Source organism: Apteryx rowi, unplaced genomic scaffold, assembly GCF_003343035.1.
Source record: "Apteryx rowi isolate R43461 unplaced genomic scaffold, aptRow1 scaffold_1428, whole genome shotgun sequence".
NCBI lineage: Eukaryota > Metazoa > Chordata > Aves > Apterygiformes > Apterygidae > Apteryx > Apteryx rowi.
Window position 1 is genome coordinate 29,968 of NW_020447673.1, and position 20,017 is coordinate 49,984.

The following is a 20,017-nucleotide window of genomic DNA, read 5'->3' on the forward strand; positions in this document are numbered from 1 at the left end:
GCCAGAGATTCAACTTTCTAGATTCTCTTGTATAACATCCCTTTGTTCCATCATTGTTTATTACAAAAAAAAAAAAAAAAAAAAAAGTTACCATTTTCCCTAATGTCACGCAGGATCCCTCTAGCTTGCTAGAAAGTAAACTCAAGTCCCCCAAAGCCCTAGCCAGTTTTGAAATCAGCAGACTCTCCCTCCTACCTATACCTTTCCAGATCAGGCAAATCAGCATAACAGCTGGCCCACATAAATTATTATATTTAATGGAACTCAACAATATTTAATCAGTGAGGAATACCATGCCATCTGTAAGATTACAGTTGTGTAATAACAGTATATCAGTGCACTAATGAGATTTCCAAGGCTTTATGCTTTTATTGTACAATTGCTTTTAGCAGTAGTACAAAACAAGATTTCAAAAGCTGTATACAGTATAAAAAAAGTTACAAAAAATTAATTGCAATTTGAAAAAACATTTTCCAGGATACCTTTTGACACTTATTTGTTTTCTCTCCAAATCATTTAACTGTCTGCTACATACATACTATAAAAATGCATTTTCATATACATAATTTACATTTCAGTAGCAGGCAATACCAAGTGTATCCATCACCATCAGAATTGCTTGCAGAGGATCCACAATTTCTTGCATATTATCTTTCCTCAAAACCCAGTCTGGTTTGATTCTGTGGAAATATCAATGGTTTGTCATTAAAACAGTATATTGCCATAGCAAAAACAGCAGACTAATTTTCAAGCTCTTACCTTGAAACTGTTTTTGTTCTTACAGGAGTTATTGGAACAAAGGAAGTTCCACTAATGCAAGTGTTTGTTTTCTGTTTCACAAGTGTTCTTTCAGCATCCATTTTGTGTTTACGAGCTGTAAGTTTATAGAGGCTTTGAATGCAAGTAACTGTTCTTGGTATGCTTCGAATTTCCTGAGAGGAGGTGAAAATAATACTCAGTCAATACTACTAACTTAAAAGCAACTTAACAAAAAGAAACCTATTTTATTCAATGAAAACTGAATGCTCATAATTTAAGCTGAGCTTCTACTCACAAATACAGTGAAACCATTTTAAAGCCAACACACTTACTATCAGCCAGCAGTCTAATGCTATCAGCAACTGGTACACTATTTGGGATTTCAGAAAACTCAAGAAGCTCTTGCAAGCCAGATTTTAATAACTTCTCGTTAGGACCAATTTTAGCATGTTATGTCATCAGCATACGTCTCCAATGAACAGTACAGAGACACAAATTAGCAGCTGTAGCTACCTTCATAGTAATGAAAGATTAAGACACTAGTCAGAGGTGAGTGCATAACTGTACTGCTCAGCAGCAAAAAAACCCTACCACACAAAGGAAATTTCTTTCCAAAGCAGGCTATGTCTATATTACAATAGGATACGTCAACATGATGTTACCAACAGTTTTACTGTCTTTTTTTTTTTTTTTAATTAAAAAATAAAAATCTTAACTTTTTCTGAGCAGCAAAGGTAAACTTTTAGAAGTGGAAAAAGGTTAATTAATCAGCAACAACAAAAAAAAAAATGTAGCTAATGTAAGTAATTGGTAGAAATTCATCTTCAAAATCTGTGAAAGGTAAGGATTGCAAGATCAGAATCTTGCAAGGATTGCAGGTTCAGAACCCAAATGCCACTGAACAGCTCTGGGTGACCAGGGCATACGAAACAAAATAACGAGTGTTTTCCCCATCTTGGAAATGCATTTTGCATCAGTTTAGTCACAGTCAAGATTACAGCTGTAATGGGTATTAGTAGAGAGGGAGAAAAAAACCCAAACATGCAAGAAGAAAACCAAACGATCGTTAAAACAAACTATTAAAACAAAACTATTTAAGTCTCACCAAAGCTCTCTTTGAGTCCTTTGAAAGGATGGCCAACAAACAACAGGTCTTTGTGAAAATACTTCCTCCTTTCTCAGAAATTTTGTCCCCAGCTTTCCCTCTGTACATTTGCAGTAGGTCCAGTAATGTATCTACAGAATTTTCGACTTCATAAACTGCTTGAGTCGTTCTTTCATACTGTCATACCAGAGAGACAAAACAGGTTCTATAGACAGATCTTAAAATTACATTTCAAATTAGAGGAAAAAACAAAATCCATAATTGCCCTTTGACTAATTTTGTAGTTTGTCTGACATCCAAGTGATTAAAAATCACTCGTGTGTTACATTGTTGAGACAGGTTACTTGATGGTAAATTGAAGATCAATACCATGAAACTGTTAACAGACATACATGTCATATCGTCTTATTTAACTGATTAGGTTACCACTTCGTTCATGAAAGCTTTCAGAAACAAAAAGCTACCCTTTGTGCTTTTCCTTCCCATTTAAAACTCTACAGAATCTGATTTTACATTTAAAACAGCAGTCATTCTTTAGCATAAGTTTAGTCAGAAAGACAATTTCAGGAAAAAAAAAAAATCGAACAATAAGATGGATATAAAATAAAACACTACATTTAGCAAATATTTTAAGTTTCAAACTAAAAACTCTAATACAATCAATCCATAGTTGATACCTAAAGCTGCTTCAGTACTTTAATTATTTTTGAAAATAATCAATTTGGAAGAAATTAAAAAGTATAAATATGAAGAAGTATCCTATGACATGAATTTTGAAAAGCAGCCTGTGTTCTGCAACATTTAAGTTTCCACCTCAGAAAACTTCATAGCTTATCCTATCCACTACAGTTTCCATTTCCACACAAAACAGTTCCACTCAGTACTTGGGATATCCTTCAATAAAATCAATTTGGAAGTAAAATTCGTTAGTTAATGCCTATGAAATAATTTTCTTTTACCAACTGTAGTAATTATGAAGTTAATTTTCCTAAAGTAAATATCTGGTTTCAAAACAACTTGGTTCAAGCTCAGAATTTTGTTCTTCAAAACTATTAGTTTTGTTGCTTCAAATTCATTCAGAAATTCTGTGGATAAATAAGAACTTCAATAAATCAAGTAGTCTACGGCTTATAAATCTGCAGAAGCAAGATATTGAAATTACCTTTGAAACATTAAGTAGAACTTGAATTGAATATCTGATCACATCCATGCATGGAACACTCCGGTTGCAACTTCGTATCAGAACAAAAATAGTGAAGATTGCTCTGCTCTGGGCCATATTTTCACAGCAGAGGGGGGACAGTCTGGTAACCACCTCTATAATAATTAAAAAATATATATATAAAGAAAATTGTGAGGCCTAAGCAATTTATTTTCCAAATAATAGGGCTTTCTCTTATTTTTAAGTAGACCTGGTAAAGAAGTAAAACCAGTAATTATTGATTTAAGCAAGTATTTCTAAACTGATCACCTTAATATTCCAGACTAAAATTTAACTAGACAAAACAATCCACAGACAACCTATACTGTCAGAAAATTAAGAAATTCATGATATGTAGATAGCTGTCTTTTATGTATAAAATAACATTATCTAGAACTAGGCAGGCCAGGAAATCGGATCAATCAAGCAGGACTACCTTGTTCTGCATAACTTTTTAAATATTGTTTTTAATCAATAATCTGATATTAGTCTGGAAAAAAATTCATATATATTTTATACTCTCCAGCCCATTCACATTTCACAATCACACAGAAAGGCATTATGAATCCTTTTCAGCTGAGAAGTTCCAACCTCTGTCATCCTGGAAAACTATTAGTTATAATAAAATGAAATACTGACCTAGATGCTTTAATGCTGCAAGAATATAAGAAAGATGTTTATATTTTAGAAGATATTCAATGGCAATTGCAGTTCTGTTACATAATTTGTTTTCTTCTCTGCTCTTTTCATTAGCCCTTTCCAAACTTCGTCTTAAAGCTTTAGTTTTTGCTGTGTCATTACTCTTTCTCCAAGAATATCCTCTCCACAACGCCTACAGAAAAGGAATTTCACAAAGAGAAAAAAAATTGTGAGCATAAGTGACAGTATAGTAGAATTTCCATTAGAGGTAAGAACTGGTTTTACACAAGTCCAATTATTCATTTTAAACTAATTAGTCAATAATCAAATTCAGTGTTTAACCTTCGAAATATTGGATTTTCAGGACAAAAGACCAAAACAAGCATGCAAGCATATACATGGCCCCATGCTCCCCCATAAACCACCTCAAACAGTATCTGCTTACTATTACTTCATGATTTGTTGGCATTTAGCTTTGATGTCTAAAAATAAGGCTGACTTAGATTGTAATACAACTGATAACATTCACTGACAAAAGTAAACATTTTTCCTCTCCCCCAAAACCCATAAGAGAGAAAATGCAAGAAAATTGCATCTCTCTTACAAGAAGTATTTACCTGGAACTTAATTATTCCAACTGCAAATTTTCTGCTACGTCTGCGGACAAGGAACCTTCGTACATATCGTTGAATAATGGTTGCTGCATCACTTCTGCGATTTAGCCAGACTCGAATCATTCGTTGTAATTGAATGATTCTTTGATAATCTCTTTGAAATCTTTTTCGTTGTACTTTTGCTCTGAACCATCTCTGTTTAAAATTAAAGTAGGTTGCTATTTATTTATTTAAGACTTTCTTTAATTCCCATTTCCCATCCTAAACAAGTATTGATAAAAGCTGAAAAACAATTTTAACATGAGTTTTGACAGATACAGGTGCTAAACATCACTAATTCTCAAATAACAACCATGATACAGCTCTGGCCCAGGGGTAGCTGAAAGGCAAGACTGCAACATGAGTTGGGGAAATATTTGGGTCTTTTTCCTCTCTCATTTACCTCTTAAGAAGAGCCACCACCCCACTTCTCTCACTTCCCTGCTTCCTTTCTTCCCCTCTATACAGAAAGAGGCGAAACAGGGTACTGTATGCCAAATCTGGGCAAAGACCTCTTCCACCCATTCATTGTTGCTTTAAGGGGAAGATACAACTAATAGGGAGAGATGACAGATTTGTATTTGGAGGAGGTGGGCAAAGTTTGCCACAGCTTCCTAGATTAAGTATCACATGTTTACATTAAAGACGCTGACTTAAGCAGATTCCAGTACCACTGACAGATTAGAAAACATCCAAACAAATCCCTGGCTCTTCATCTCATGAGCTTTGTCATGTCCAATCTTTCCTACCATCCAGTAGGATGTAAAGAAGTAGGCTGAGACAACACTTGGATTCCTTTAGCCACCCTGAGGGTCTAAAGGGAGCACAAACTCTCACATTCGCTCTCAGCTTTAAAATGCTTAAGCTTCCAGAGCCTGCTAAGATCCACTCTAAATCTACTATGCATAGCTGGGAATAAGCAGCATTATTTAATAAATCATAGTCTCTGTATTTCGCATTTTCACATGTGAAAAAACTACAGTGTCTTAGTGCTACAGCTTAGCAAACAGAAAATAAACTAAACTATGTTACACAATCATTCATTCTTAATTAGACTAACCTGTATTATTAAAACAGAAGAGATCTTGTTTTGTGCAAGTTTTAAGACAAGGTGAATTCTATATGCCCTTTGAATTTTAATTGCAGAGACATGATGATATGCAGCTACTGTAAAATAAAGTAGCCTTTTCTTTTGTTTCTGTTCTGAAATCTGTAGAAGGAAAAGAGAACAAGGAACATCATTATTTTTCATACTCAGAGGTAATCATCTTCTAGGCAAAAAAAAAAAAAAAAAAATAGCACACTGATAAACTATTAGAGGCTGAAGAATCATCTCTGAAGTTGTTAGCTCAGAACTAAGCCTCAATCCTGGGCCTGAAGCCTAAAGTGTAATATAGACAAGTGACTGTAAGCAACAGCATTAACAGCAGAGAACAGCAGCACTGTAAGAGTGTATGTATAGAAGTATCAGTTGAGAGTAAGTCACGAAGATATCAGAAGCTTAAACAACAACAACACAAAACTATTTTAGTACTAAAGCATTGTGAGAAAGGAGTCAAACTGTATTCTGATCTATACTGACCCACCCAATTCTCAAAGCAGTCAACAGGAACTTGAGTTCAACACCTAATCAGGTTCTTGTTTTCTTGCCAGACACAATTAACGCTAATACTGCTCTGGAGGTATTTTACATCAAGAGAAAAGTTTTAATTTGAATTGTACCAACCTTTTTTCTGACTAAATAACCTCGGATAAATGCTTGTAGTCTAATGACAGCTCTTCTAGTTTTGTTGTATTTTACAAACTGAAGCCTGCCTTCCTGCCAAGCCCTCAGACTTTTCTGGATGATCACAGCAGCAGCTTTTTGTTGAATAAATTTCCTTCTCTCCTTAAAGCCTCTGTATGTTGCTTGGATCAAACGTGCAGCTTGAAGCTTCTAAAAAGGATTTTAAAGGGTACATTGATACTTAGTTTAGTGTATTACTGTCATAATCAATATATATTTGAATTTTAGGTCTGGTAAATTTTTTCCATCACGAGAAAAGATGCTACCAAAGAGCAAAAGTAAAATGGGAAGTGCAAGCAAGTTCATTCAATGCTAGTTTATATAACTATGCGCTTTCACAATTTGAAAGGTCTTTTCCCTCACCCAGAGTATCTAAAAAATATTGGCAATATAACTTAATCTTTTGTAAGCAATTAACCTAATAGACCATTTTTACATTTCATCTTGTTACCAGTATAGAGAAGGGCAATCCAACAATTGGAACAGTTTGAAAACAAGAATCAACCTAGCTGTTCAAAGCAAAAGAAAACTGAATGGCTTGAAGCAGAACAATTTTGATTTGAACAATCTTTGTTCTGGCCCCACCTTCTTTTCTATACATTAGCACATTGCTGAAAAAACTCACTCAAATGCATTGAAAGCCTTTAATAAATAACAACCATGACACAGCAGAGTTTAAGTGAAAACATACCTTTCTTATTAGTCTTCTAGTCCTGTATTGCCTATATGCCAACTGGATCTTAACTACAGCTTTCTTAGCTGCCAGAAACTGATGGCGAATTGTTCTTGCAGTAAGGGTTGCTCTCCATCTTCTTTGGATGGTAATTGTACAGACCTTCATTTTCAGAAACCTAACATGAAAATGCATTTTAGTTTTTTTTCTAAAAACTGAGAACGCTTACGTTTTAAAAATAAGGAATTTTAATTGGAACATTAAACTTCCAGAGACAGGAACTGAGGCAAGATAGATGAGTTATTACATCCACAGAATATTTATATATAATTTCAATAAAAAAAGAAAAATCCACTAGTTCGACCCCAACAACTCAGACATAAAAATAATAAAACAAAAAAAACACCCCAAAACATAAAAGCACTAAATTGAAGAGACCCCAAAACTTTTTTCTTATCATCTGTTCAATGCAACAATAGCAGCCAAAATCCCCTCAGGGCATCATGAGGAAAGATTCCAAGAATAAGACAGCAGGCATCATCTTGCTGCTATATAAAACTTTGGTGCAGCTGTTTCTTGAGGGTTGTGTGCAGTTCTGGTCTCTAAACCTCAGAGAGGATGTCATAAAGTCAGAGAAGAATGACTAAAACAACAAAGACGACGGAGCTGTTGACTTAGGTGGTAAGACTAAAAAGACTGGATCCTTCAGATGGGAAATGAAGTGGTGGAGAGGGAGAAGAGAAACAATGAAGGTTTACAAAATCATGAAGATATGCTGAAAGTGGAACTGTTACTAACCAAATCTTGCTAAACTAAAACAAGGATATCCAGCATTGCTAGCAGGAAGGTGATTTTAAAATAGAAGAAAATACTTTTTTCCACAGTGGGTACTTCTAGAACTTGCTGCCACAGTACATTATTGGAGGTAGACAGATGTAAAAAAGCGTTAAAATTGACAGATAACAGGTCCATAAAAGGCACAAGCAAGGATGTAACCTCTAACATTCATAATTCAAAAACCACGCTGAGGGGTGCTGAAGGAGCACAAGAAAGGACCTTAAAAAGTAGTCACATTCATGTACTCTCCCTAAACAGCATCTTTTGTTGATACAGGCAGGAGACAGCTCTGGATGATAATGGACCATCAGTCTGATCTAGTAGAGCATTTACTATATAACTGTTCCAACAAATAAGCACAAACTACTTTACTATTCCATTATGCATTATAAAGGAATAGCTTTTCAGCCCGTTAGTTTTATGCTAGAATTTTAAACAGTATCAAGAATATCCTTTCTGTAAACAAAAATAAGTGAAAATAGATCAAGGCCTTCTCTTTCCAGATCCCTAATACGCAAAATTTAACAAGATTCTGAGGTACATTCCAGTCCAGAAAATATTTAGGAATAAGAATAATCTTGCACAAAACAACCCCAGCTACATCAACATGATTATACTCATGCACAGTTATATTCATGCTTGAGGGTCAGAACCTGAGAATCTATAGGTATTTGCCAGAGTGCAAAGCAGTGCTAAATAATTATACAATAAAAGCTCTTAAAAGTAGAGAATATTATGCAAACTACAATTCAGTATTACCAGATCCTCTGCTGTTTTGTTCTGAGGTGACTCTGAATAACACAAGTAGCTTTTACCACAGATGCGTATTCTTTTCGTGCTTTGCAGCCTTGAAACCAGGCTCGAATTACTTGTGCTGCTCTCATTTTGTCAGCAAACTGCTTGGCTTTAAATCTTCTATATGATGCCTATTGAATATAAAAAAAGAAAGAAAGGAAGCCCCCCCCCACACACACACACAAATCAAGGCTTCTATTTTTTGTTTAATGGAACGAAACAAAAGGCAAAAAAATCACTTTAGCATGAAAGGTTTTTAGGCTTCCTATCTCTGCAGTATTAAACCTATCATGTCTAGAAGGTATTTTATAAAGCAAGTGAAATGCAGACAGAAATACCACACATGTCACACTCCGATGTCAGTTAAATAAAATAATTACATCATGAAGAAATAAATACAAGAAAAATAATAATAATTTTAAAAAATCGAAATTACCTGAATCCTAATGGCAGCCATTTTCATTTGATGATATCTCTGTTGTTCAACATTTCGCATCTGATAAGCCCTGTAGTGCTGCTGTATCAGTACAACAGAAGACTTGTACCGAAGGTATTGCTGTCTCTGAATAGACCCACGGAAAAATGCCTTGAAAGATAAAGACATAACCTTGGAATATTTCACCATTTGCATGGTACATGGAAGAGGCTTGCATAATTTTAAGTATGGCTCTACTTAAGTTGTTATAGAATCAAGAATATAAGTAATTTTAAAATACTTCTGATTTCCCAATTGATTCTTTTTTCTTTCTTTTAATCAAAATCATCATACTCTACTCACATGGTTCAAGATATATACAGTTATACATTCAGAAAATGACCAAGAAGCTGCCACTTCCCAGAAAAAATGGAAGTGAGGAATACACACCTCTCTTATCTACCAAACAGAACATATAAACAATAGGATAGCAACAGTAATCCAAGAGATCGTTATGAGATATTATCTATTTCCCTTTCCTTGATGACCTGGGGGGAAAAAAGTCTTATGTTCTAATAATACCCTGAAGAGAAATCCCTTCACTTTTCCTTAGGATAAAATAACTAAGGAGACCTCAGGAAGTCAGAGCTTTTCCCAGAAGGAAAGGCAGAATCAAAAACATATACTCCCACCACATACAAGTATAAAGAGCAGGGAGAAACACCCTCCCCCTTATCCTCAAAAAAAAATACATACATATATTTATATGTACATATATATAAAAAGCACTTCACCATAACTGCTCTTCTAAGCTTCTTTGAACTCCCACTGGATGGATATTTAACTTGCTATATAGAGACGGACAGCAATTCTCATTACTTCTGGTCAACTGCACTAGTATTTTATTCCATCAATGAGAGAAGGAAAAAATTACAAATTTAAGTACTTTCTCTTCCTCAGAGGACCTCTGGGAACCTCCGAGAAATCAAAGACTACACTTTCACTCTAAGTTTCATGTGGCCCCACTCAAAGGACAAATTACGCTGTACAGAAAGAATGAGGTTTCTTTCCCTACATTCCTCTGCAAATGCTAGGCACTAAAATTAATTTGGGCCTTTTAAGTCTAACAGGACTGGCACGATCGACTTACTCATGTCATCCTAAAACTGAGTCTTAAAAGGCAAGCAGCCATTGTCCCTTTTTACCATTTACTTCCCGCTGTACCCCATACCAGACCAGAGCCCACTCATTTCAACATGTCAACAAGACAGCTTTCATCCTTATTCAAATCAAAGCAAATGTTCCTTAAGCTACTATTAATTATATAAGAGAAAGCCAGTTAAGACGAAGATGTTAAAAGGACAAACACACACACCAGTATCAGAATTCAAGTTTGAAGTAGTAAAATCTTAGGGAGGAAAGGCAGCCAGAAAAAGGGAATGTTACTTATGAGTACCTCAGCAAGGAAAGACAAGATGGAGATTCGTTTTTGTGCACTGTAGAAGCAAGCCATACTTTATACACCTGCCATACACTATACTACAGGACCCAACTCTAATGTTTGGCTTTAAACAGCTGTTTGTAAGAGTAGTAAGCAATAATCTATTAACAAATACTACTATACATTCACAAGTACCTGAATTTTTATTGCACTTTCTTTAATTTTATGAAATCTCTTCTTTTCAATGAATCCCCTGACTCTAGCCTGCACTATGATAATATTCTTCCGGGCTTGTAAGTAAGTTGTTCTTTGGCATTTCACAGTCAAATGGGATCGGTAGCATCGCTGTAAGACAACTGCTGCTTTTTTATATCTTGCATATTCTGATTTAGTTTTACGCATTAAATAATAGGCTTGTAATGTAATAGCTGCTGTTTTAAGTTGAATAAATCTTCTACGATGCACAGCCATTTGAAGAAAAGACTGAATCTTTCTTGCAGCTCGTATTTCTCTTGCCATTTTTCTTGCTTTCATTCCACGACAGGCAGACTGAATAATAATTATCGCTTGCCTTTGAACAGAATATTCTGCTTGCTGTAAACGAGCCATATGACATGCTCTGTACCACCTCTGAATAGCAACTGTTGAACTACGAATCAATTTATAGCGAGTCTTTGTTCTTTGGCATCGGAACACAGACTGGATGATTATTGCTGCTGCTTTTTTTGCGAGAAAACGCTTCCTTTGCACACTCATTTGTAAGAATGATTGAACATGCCGTGCAGCCACAGTGGTTTTACGTAACTGCCTAGCTTTTTTAGCACGAAAAGCAGATTGAATACAAAGGATAGCCTTTTTTATTTTTGCATAGTTTTCTACATCAGCTTCTTTTGCCATTTTGGCTCTGAACCTTTGCTGTATAACTCTGACAGCCCAGTGCAACTGTTTATAGCATCTATGTTGTATATACATGCGATAACTGGACTGTATTATAGTTGCCGAGACATGCATTATTTTCAGTTTCTGTCGTTCCTTCATGCCTCTATATGACGCTTGAATAACAAGAGCAGACCTCTTAATTATCAGATATTTCTTTCGTTGATTCTTTCCTTTAACGTAGGATCGATAGTAATTCTGTATAACAATAGCTGCAATTCTTATATTTTGATAGGAGCTTTTATTCCTGTGCATTCTGTAGGCTGACTGGATTTTCCTCGCAGCTAAATGCATATGCTTAATATACTTCCGCACCCTGACACCTCTGTACACAGCCTGTATAATAATAGTTGCTCGGCAAAGAGAAAGATACTCCCAAGTATGCTGTCTTGACAAAATCAAAGCTCTGTATCTCCTCTGAAAGACAATAGTAGCTGCTTTAAGAGAAAGATACCTTTGACGTTCTCTCAATGCTTTAAAATTTTTCTGAAGAACGATAGCAGCACAATGCATTTCTTGATGTTGTTTTTTTACCCTCCTGTCTCGAAATGCCTTCTGAATACAAATTGCTGCTTTCTTCAATGAAGAGAAATGCTGTACTGCAATATTCCTCAGGTTATTGGCTCTGTACCTCTTCTGTATTAGCTGGGTTGCCCACTGAACCTTTCTGTAATGGTGGTACTGCTTGTACATTCGATAGTTTCTCTGTATTGTAAGTGCTGCCTCATGTCTTTTCTTCAACAAGTATCTTGTTTTCATTCCTCTAAAGGCAGCCTGAAGAACTAAAACAGAATTGTACAATTTTAAGTATATTTCTCTCACACGCTTCCCTTTCCTGTAAGCACGATAATGCTGCTGTATGATTACTGAAGCAAGCCTGACAGCTTGATAGGAAATATAAATTTTATGCATTCTTAATGTTGCTTGGATAACTGTAGCAGCTCGATGCATCTGCTGTATTTTTTTCCTTACCACAAAGCCTCTATAGGCAGACTGTATGATAACAGCAGCATTAAGGAAAGAGAGGTATTTTTGACGTTGATTTTTTGCTAGTTTTGTTGCTCGGTATTTTCTCTGAGTTGCAATAGCAGCTGTCTTCAGGGAAATAAAATGTTTTCTTTTCATAAAAGTTCTAAATCTTCTTTGAATAAGCTCAGCAGATGCGCTCATAGTTCTTATAAGTCTTCTTGTTTTCATACCACGGAAGGCAGCCTGGATACGAAGTGTTGCCTTTTTCACAATCATATAGTTGTGAACTTGAGCATTTCGTTCCTTACAGGCACGGAACCACTGCTGAATCCGTCTAGTTGCCAGTAACAATTTTCTGAAATCTCTTCGTTGCCTGTGCATTCGATAATAAGACTGTATTATTGTCGCTGAGCGATGCATAGTTTTTAAGCCTTGTCGAACTTTCAGGCCTCTGCAGGCAGCCTGAAGGATAATAGAAGAATTCTTTAGCTCCAAGTACTTTTTACGTTGTATTTTGCCTAAACAAAATGCTCTATATCGTCTTTGAATTATAATTGCTGCCATTCTCATTGCCTGGTATCTAATGTTTATGCGATGCATCTTAAACATGGCCTGAATAGAAATAGCTGCTTGATGCATACGGTGAATTTGTTGTCTAACTTTTACACCTCTATAAATAGCTTGCATTTTGACTGTGGCTTTCTTTAAGGACAAATATTCTTGCTTTTGACATTTAGCATGCATAACTGCACGATAATGCCTTTGAATCACAATAGTTGCAGATCTGAGTGTTACATACTCCTTTTTTACCAGGTAAGATTTGAAGGCTGCTTGTATAACTGTAGCCGCTTTGCTTAGTTTGCTTAACTGTTTCCTCACAGTCATCCCACGGTAAGCAGACTGCAAGACTAGCACAGCGGTCTTTGTTTTTAGAAAAAGTGCACGTTGGTTTTTTTTCATACAGTAAGATCTGAAGTATCTCTGAATCACTAAAGTTGCTTGTCTTAGTTTTTTGAATTTTTGTTGATTTATATGCATTCTGTAATAGGACTGAATAATTGTTGCAAGATTATGCTTCTTTTGAATTTGCTTTCTCTCAGTTTTCCCTCTCCATATTGCCTGGAGACGTACTACACAGGTACGCAGCGCATCATATTCTTGCCGTTGTTTCCGTCCTGTAACTCTGGCTCTGTAACGCTGCTGGATAGTTAGCACAGCATGGTAGGTAAGTCTGAATCTTTTCTGAGCTATAAATTTTCTGAAGGCAGACTGTAAGGTAGTTGCAGCAACATGTTGACTTTGAATCTGTTTTCGTACTTTCCAACCACGAAAAGCTGCCTGTAAAGAAAGCACAGCTGCTCTAGTGGTTAAGAAGCTCAGTCTTTGCCTGTTACCAGTCTTACAGATTCTGTACCATCTCTGAATCACAATGGCAGCTTGAATCATTGCCTGAAATTTCATTCTCGCAGCATAAGTCCTAAAAGCTGTCTGAATTTTAATAGCAGCTATGTATTTAAGTTTAAAAGTTTTGCGCACTTTATAGCCCCTGTAGGCTGCTTGTAAGCACACAGCTGCTTTTTTGATTTGCAAGAATTCCTGCCTCTGACAGCGCTGCCTTTGGTATGCATGATAGCGCTTTTGAATGATAACAGCAGCGCTGTAAATGCTTAAATAACGTTGCCTGTCTCTTCTCATTCTGTAGCGTGCCTGGAGAAATATTGCAGTCTTCTTCCACCTTTGTATTTGTTTCCTGACAAGATAGCCTCGAACTGCAGCTTGAATTCTTATGCAAGCTCCCTTTAATTTCCTATAATCTTCTTTAAGTTGAAGAACGTATCTATGAGTCCGATATCTTCGCTGGACATAAAGCGTTGCCTTCCTTAATGTACAATAATGCTTGTGTGCTTGTCTCATCTTTACAAAAGCTTGAATCTTCACTGCTGCATCTTTTAAGTTTTTAAATCTCTTTTGGACAATATAAGCACGGTAACTTGACTGAATTTTTATCACGGATCTTAATATGCGAGCCTCTTTTCTAGCTTGCATTCCTCTGTAGGCAGACTGTAGGACAATAGCAGCAAGACGTATCCTCTGGAAGGAGGAAGCTGCTTTTCTAGAAGTGACATATGCCCTATAACGAGCTTGAATTACAGAAGCAGCATTTTTAATCTCTTTGTATCTCTTTACTTGTTGGTATTTTCTCACATGTGACTGCAATGTAATAACAGATTTTTTTATGCGCAGAAATCTTAGTTTCTCTTGTTTCATTCTCCACAGTGACTGAACAACACAAGCTGCTTTTGTTTGCCTGTATAGCATACGCGCTTTCATGCCTCTAAAAGCAGCTTGGAGAACTATTATTGCTGCACATTTTTGCAAATAGTTTTCCCTTTCCTTTTTTCCTGACCTATAAGCTCTGTAATACCGCTGAATTGTCACTATTTGTGCCCTATGTTCCTGGTAAATACGTCTTGCAAGCTGACACCTGTACCAAGCCTGAATCTTGATCACACTTTGTTTAATATGTAAATACTGCTTCAAGTCTTTGTGCATCCTATACCAAGACTGTATGACAAGGGCAGCTCTCTTTCTTTCAGCCAGCTTTGAAGATTGCCATTTTCGGAAATAAGCCTGCAGTACTAATGTAGCTTTAATTTTCTGTTGAATTTTGTGTGTTCTCCATCTTCTGAATGCAGACTGAATAGTAAGTGCTGAAGACTTTAAGATTTTATATCTTCGCCGATCTTCTTTCATCAATTTAGATGCACGCAGATGGCTCTGAATTGTAACAGCAGCCCAAACAATTCGTTTATATGAAGCAACAGACATCACCATCCTTATCCTTGCTTGTACAAAGATAGCATAGTATCTTAGCTGTAAATATCTCTTCCTAGCAGAGTACCTCCTCCAATAAGCCTGCAAGAAAAAACAGCAAGTTTAATACTTTCTCTATGACACCTAGGAGATTAAGCCTCATTTTGAGGACTACCAGCCTAGGACTTAAGATTTCTTTATTCCTACTTAACCCTTAGGGACATAGGTCTAGATCTCCATGTAAAACCAAAAGCTGAATACTTGATTTTTTTTTTTTTTTTTTTTTAAGCAACTTATATGCTGGCACACGGCTAAATTCATCTTGGCAACAAAGATTTCCTCTTAAACTATTTGATGATTCAGTCATTCTTTAATCTCTACTCCAAAGAGAGGTCTTAAAAACATAATATTTGGTTCTGGGTAATAGCAGGAAAGGTATCACGAGAAACTGAATTAATTATCCAATTACTAGCTACTAATAATTAACTAATTCCTGCCATTCTGAAAGCATCCACTGCAGGTAGCATAACATAAGTAATTTTTTTTAAAGCTGCTTCAGTGATGTTCAGCAGCTGCAAAGAGACAAGCCAGCACAACCTGATCAGTCCTTACATAGACCAGTTGAAGGCCCAGTGTTTAAGTCTTTTTGGTATACCAATACAAAATATTCATTAAGAAAGAACAATTATAGATTTAATAGCACTACGTTTTATTACCTTTTCTCTCTGAAGAGAGAAAGTTACCAAAACATCTCAAAAGGAAATTAAAAAATGAATTAGGTTTTTAAGACGACATCAATTGCTGCAAGCAGAACAACTGACCCTGAACAAGCCTTTACCTCACAGGTTGCAAATGGTCTCCTTGTGTAATCTCACTTTATATCATATTACCTGAATGACTGTGGCAGATTTACTTCTGGCTTCCTCCAGTTCTGCCTTTTTTAGATTTAAAAATTTCATCCTGGCTAAGTATCTTCTCCAGTACTTCTGGATGAATAGTGCTGCATTCTCTTTTTTAAGTATGCGTCGATGAGACAAGAACTCGATTGCAGATTTTTGAATTATCCGAGCAGCTCTGTCTCTTTCCTACAAAGAGTGAATTTCCAGTGAACAGTTAGTTATTTTAATACATCAAAAATTTGAGTGAAAGCTCCCATACTATCTGAAGCAATCTCCCATAAGAGTTATGTTTGTTAATACCACATTTTTTTTTCACTCTACTAAGAGAACTTCTCTGATACAGAATATTTACTTCAACTCTAATACCATGTATTTACAAAGAGCTTACTTATAAATCTGCCTCTTCCCACTTTGATTGTTCTTCCCCTTTGCTACTAAATTTCTTCAGCACTCCTAAGGAATTCATCTTTAAGCCTCAGTTTTATCCATACTAATTTAATCCATACTAATGGGGCACTCTAGCTTTTCAGCTACATTTAACTTTTAAATAACAGAACATACAAACATAAAGACAGTCATGCCAGATGAGACCAACAGGCCCATCTAGCCCACAGCTCTGTTTGCACGTATCAACCAATGCTTTTATAGTAACCCAGAGACTGTAGCAACAAACCGATGTATATCAGGGTAAAAGGAAAAAGCAACTTACAGATGTAATTCTTGAACATGTAAAAAAAATCTTGTCAGAATCTTACTACCAGTATGGTGCACATGGCAAAAGACCTACATGCACAGTATAAGACTAAATCCACAGTGAAGGAACGTCCTGGAGAACAAAAAAACCCTACACAAACATAAACCCCACCCCCCTTCTGCCTAGCAGATTCCTAAAATATTTCACCCGAAGACTCTTCCGGCATCTAATAATGTTGATCATACCACACTATGTCTAACTGAGACACACTTTAACAGTGTCATAGTTTTAAAGCCATCACAACATCTGGCAGAACAACCTGAAAAGCAAGAAACAAAGTACCAAAACTAATGCAACTCAACTCAAAATGCTTTGGCAAAGTTTTGCTCCTGAGCAAAAATATTAAACACACCTAGAAGTTTAATGTTTCTAAGGTGGAAAGAGTAATTAATAGTAATTCAAAACGAACAACTCCCTTTTTGTTCTAAGAATATTTGACTTGGGGAAAGGGAGTGATGCGCTCTAATTAGAATGTAAAAAAGAAACCCTGGAGAACAGTAGTCTTTAACAAATGTAATTATTCCAGAATAGTCATTAACTAAAACATTTTTACTAGAAGATTACACTAGCAAAAAGGCTGTATGTTTTGAAAGTAAAAAAGGTGCTACTATTTAACGCCAATATTATTCTAATAAACCTGTGCACTCCAAACAGTGAATTTATCTTCTTTTATTTAGTATTCCTCAAAGTAGAAGCTACCAATATTGTACAGGCAAAAGGTACCTGAGAGAGCTTCAGTTCCTTTTTCAGCCTGTACTTCCTCCAAGCAGACTGAATTAATCGAGCAGCTCGAGTTTCTTGCCGAAGATCTAGAAGCCGCGAACACAGAAATGACAGGTAGGTAATAACAACCTATATAAACACAGAATACAGCAAGTTAAGGAATACCTAGGAGAACAGGACACATTTACATCAACTCTAAGGGCATCTTACCTTCTCATCAGGAATTGTATTTGACATGTCTGAGTGATGAACCATTGCAGGTATTCCACCTAGGTCAGAAACTGCAGCACTGATCAGCTGGAAGTTTTTCCTTTCATTGTCCAATAGTTCCTTGTATAGGACTGACGTGGTTACAGCTTTGCAAAGAAGCGAAAATATTTGTCAGATCAGGTTAAGTTGAAAAAGAAATATCATTAATATGAATCTCTGCACACCAAATAACTCACTTTGGTCAAACATTCCTTCCATAACATTTAGAGAAGTATCGGACTCTGAAGAGGAGGAGGAGGAGAAGTTTAGTCCCACTGTATGAGTTCTTGAGCATTCTACTGTTTGAGTTGTACGTTGGCACACAGATTCCAAAGGCACATAACAGGGATGATAATGATGAATCAAATGACACAATACTCTACCATCCGAGAAACACACTGTGAAATTTTCCACCTGTTTAACAAAATAGAGTAAGATACAAGTTTCTTGAATTTCTGATACCAGGTAATTGGTGTAAACTGGATATAGAATTTGTCATCTTGTAACATTGAAAGTGATTGAGTATGGCTTGCACAAATATCTTTTAAACAAAGAAAAAAAATTGAGACTAGTGTTTTCCTTGGACATTCATTATACAGTGACATACAGCTGTAAGAAACCAGAAACAGAGACATGAATGACTACACAGTAAGTCTCCACAGCAAACAATAAAGAAACCAAATAAAAAAAACAATATTTCCACAGAGAAGTCCCCAAGAAACTTCTATAGATAGCTTTGCAGTAATTACCATTAGTCAGAGCAGAAGTTCAGAACTTAAGTGCTCCATTTTGTCCTTTAGCAAAATTAGAAGGCATGGCTGTATTCTGAGCAAAGACAAGTCTCTGAACAGGGTTTCCCTTCTTAGAGGGAACCACCAAAAACATGTCCCTTGTAAGCATAACACATCTCTAAGGAGAGGAATCCCCCTTGCCCCAAACATTGGTTTAATTCTCACAGTTCCCACAAATCATGGAAGCTTTATGCACAGAGTTTTAAGATGAGAGGAGAAAAAAACAAAACAAAACAAAAAACAAAAAAGACCCACAACACCACCATATTCAAACAAAAAGGTGGTATTTTTGAAAGGCATTTTTATGCATCAGGCCTTCACTGGGAGGGGAAATGTCCTTTTACTCAAATTTGTTTAAAGTGAGAGCTGCAAGTAAACTCATAGAAAGCTGGTCACTCCAAATCAGAGCAAATTAAGTCCAAAGCAACACTTAAAACCAGTTATCATTGGCTGTTACTACGTATCTGATAACTTTAAGAATTCTGCTCTAAAAAGAACAAGCATTCTTATGACAGCAAAAGATACCTTTGCAGAAATGTACAGAAAAATATTTACCTTGATATTGTAAAATTCACAAACAGCATTGACCCAAGCCATCAGCAGCTCCACATTTTCACTGTAACTTTGAAATGAGGAGTTACTATTGTCATAGTCTTGCCTTCTGCTGTGATTTGAAAAAGGCTTGAGAGCATCCAATTTTGTTTTTATTTTGTGTGCATTCTTTAAAAAATCAATTTCTTCTCTTAACTGTTCTACATTAAGATAAACATCCACCTATCAGGGAGAGGAAGGGAAAAATAAATAAATAAATAAAGATTTTATTCACACCACCACCAGCCTAATATGCAACACATTATAGCAACTATATAAGCCTGCTGAATACAGAGGCTTAAGGTATAGCATTTTAAGGAGAAACTACTCTCACTTAGCAGTATAGTATCTGCCACATTGTCAGCATAGATGGCAGTGACCACTTCAGATAAAGAACTTACACTCACATTCCCATCTTTCTGTGTAAAAGTTATAGATCAATTTATTAATCTCTGATAGTTCTGCAGTATGGTCTTTGGGATTATTGCTTTAGAAGTACTTAATCACATTTGTATTCCTGACTATTTAGTAGTCAATTTCTACCTCAACTTCTATCTTACTTCCTCTTTCATAATTTACCTTCCTTCTGACTGGATTTGTCAGCTGGATATGCATTTTCAAAAGAGTATCTGACTCGAGTAAACTCTTAGAACAGAAGTTTTCTTAAGAAAACTATTTTTGCTTCCTTCTAATTAATTTTTCCAGTGACTTTGCAATTCCATTACGATACACCTAAGGTAACTTCATTTGTATTTCAAGAATTTGTTTCTTCAGTTTTGTCTTGACTGTTCAAGAAAATAGAAAGAAAATAGAAAGAAAGTACGTAAAGTAAAAGAGCTATAGCTTCAGAGCTTCCTGTAGTTGTCTGTCAGTATGACTTCACAAGCTGATCCAAAAGTTGTCGCATGTCCTTTTCAGTTAGTAAGAGCTTACCAGCATTTTGAGACTAATGTTATTTTATTTTAATTATCAATTCTGATACTATAC

The 20,017-nt window shown here is 35.9% G+C and overlaps 1 protein-coding gene across 1 annotated transcript; it reads right to left on the reverse strand.

The window, feature by feature from the left end:
* Positions 1–362: 362 nt before the first annotated feature.
* Positions 363–19,213, reverse strand: LOC112962166 (abnormal spindle-like microcephaly-associated protein homolog; the record flags this gene model as incomplete). The annotated part of the gene is made up of 17 exons (XM_026058105.1): positions 363–680; positions 760–932; positions 1,865–2,041; positions 3,027–3,181; positions 3,705–3,897; positions 4,322–4,513; positions 5,418–5,567; positions 6,084–6,293; positions 6,835–6,994; positions 8,413–8,579; positions 8,885–9,034; positions 10,500–15,125; positions 15,914–16,108; positions 17,400–17,528; positions 17,610–17,755; positions 17,846–18,062; positions 18,995–19,213. Coding segments are annotated over 17 exons (7,365 nt in total), but the record flags the coding sequence as incomplete, so codon positions are not given.
* Positions 19,214–20,017: the final 804 nt, after the last annotated feature.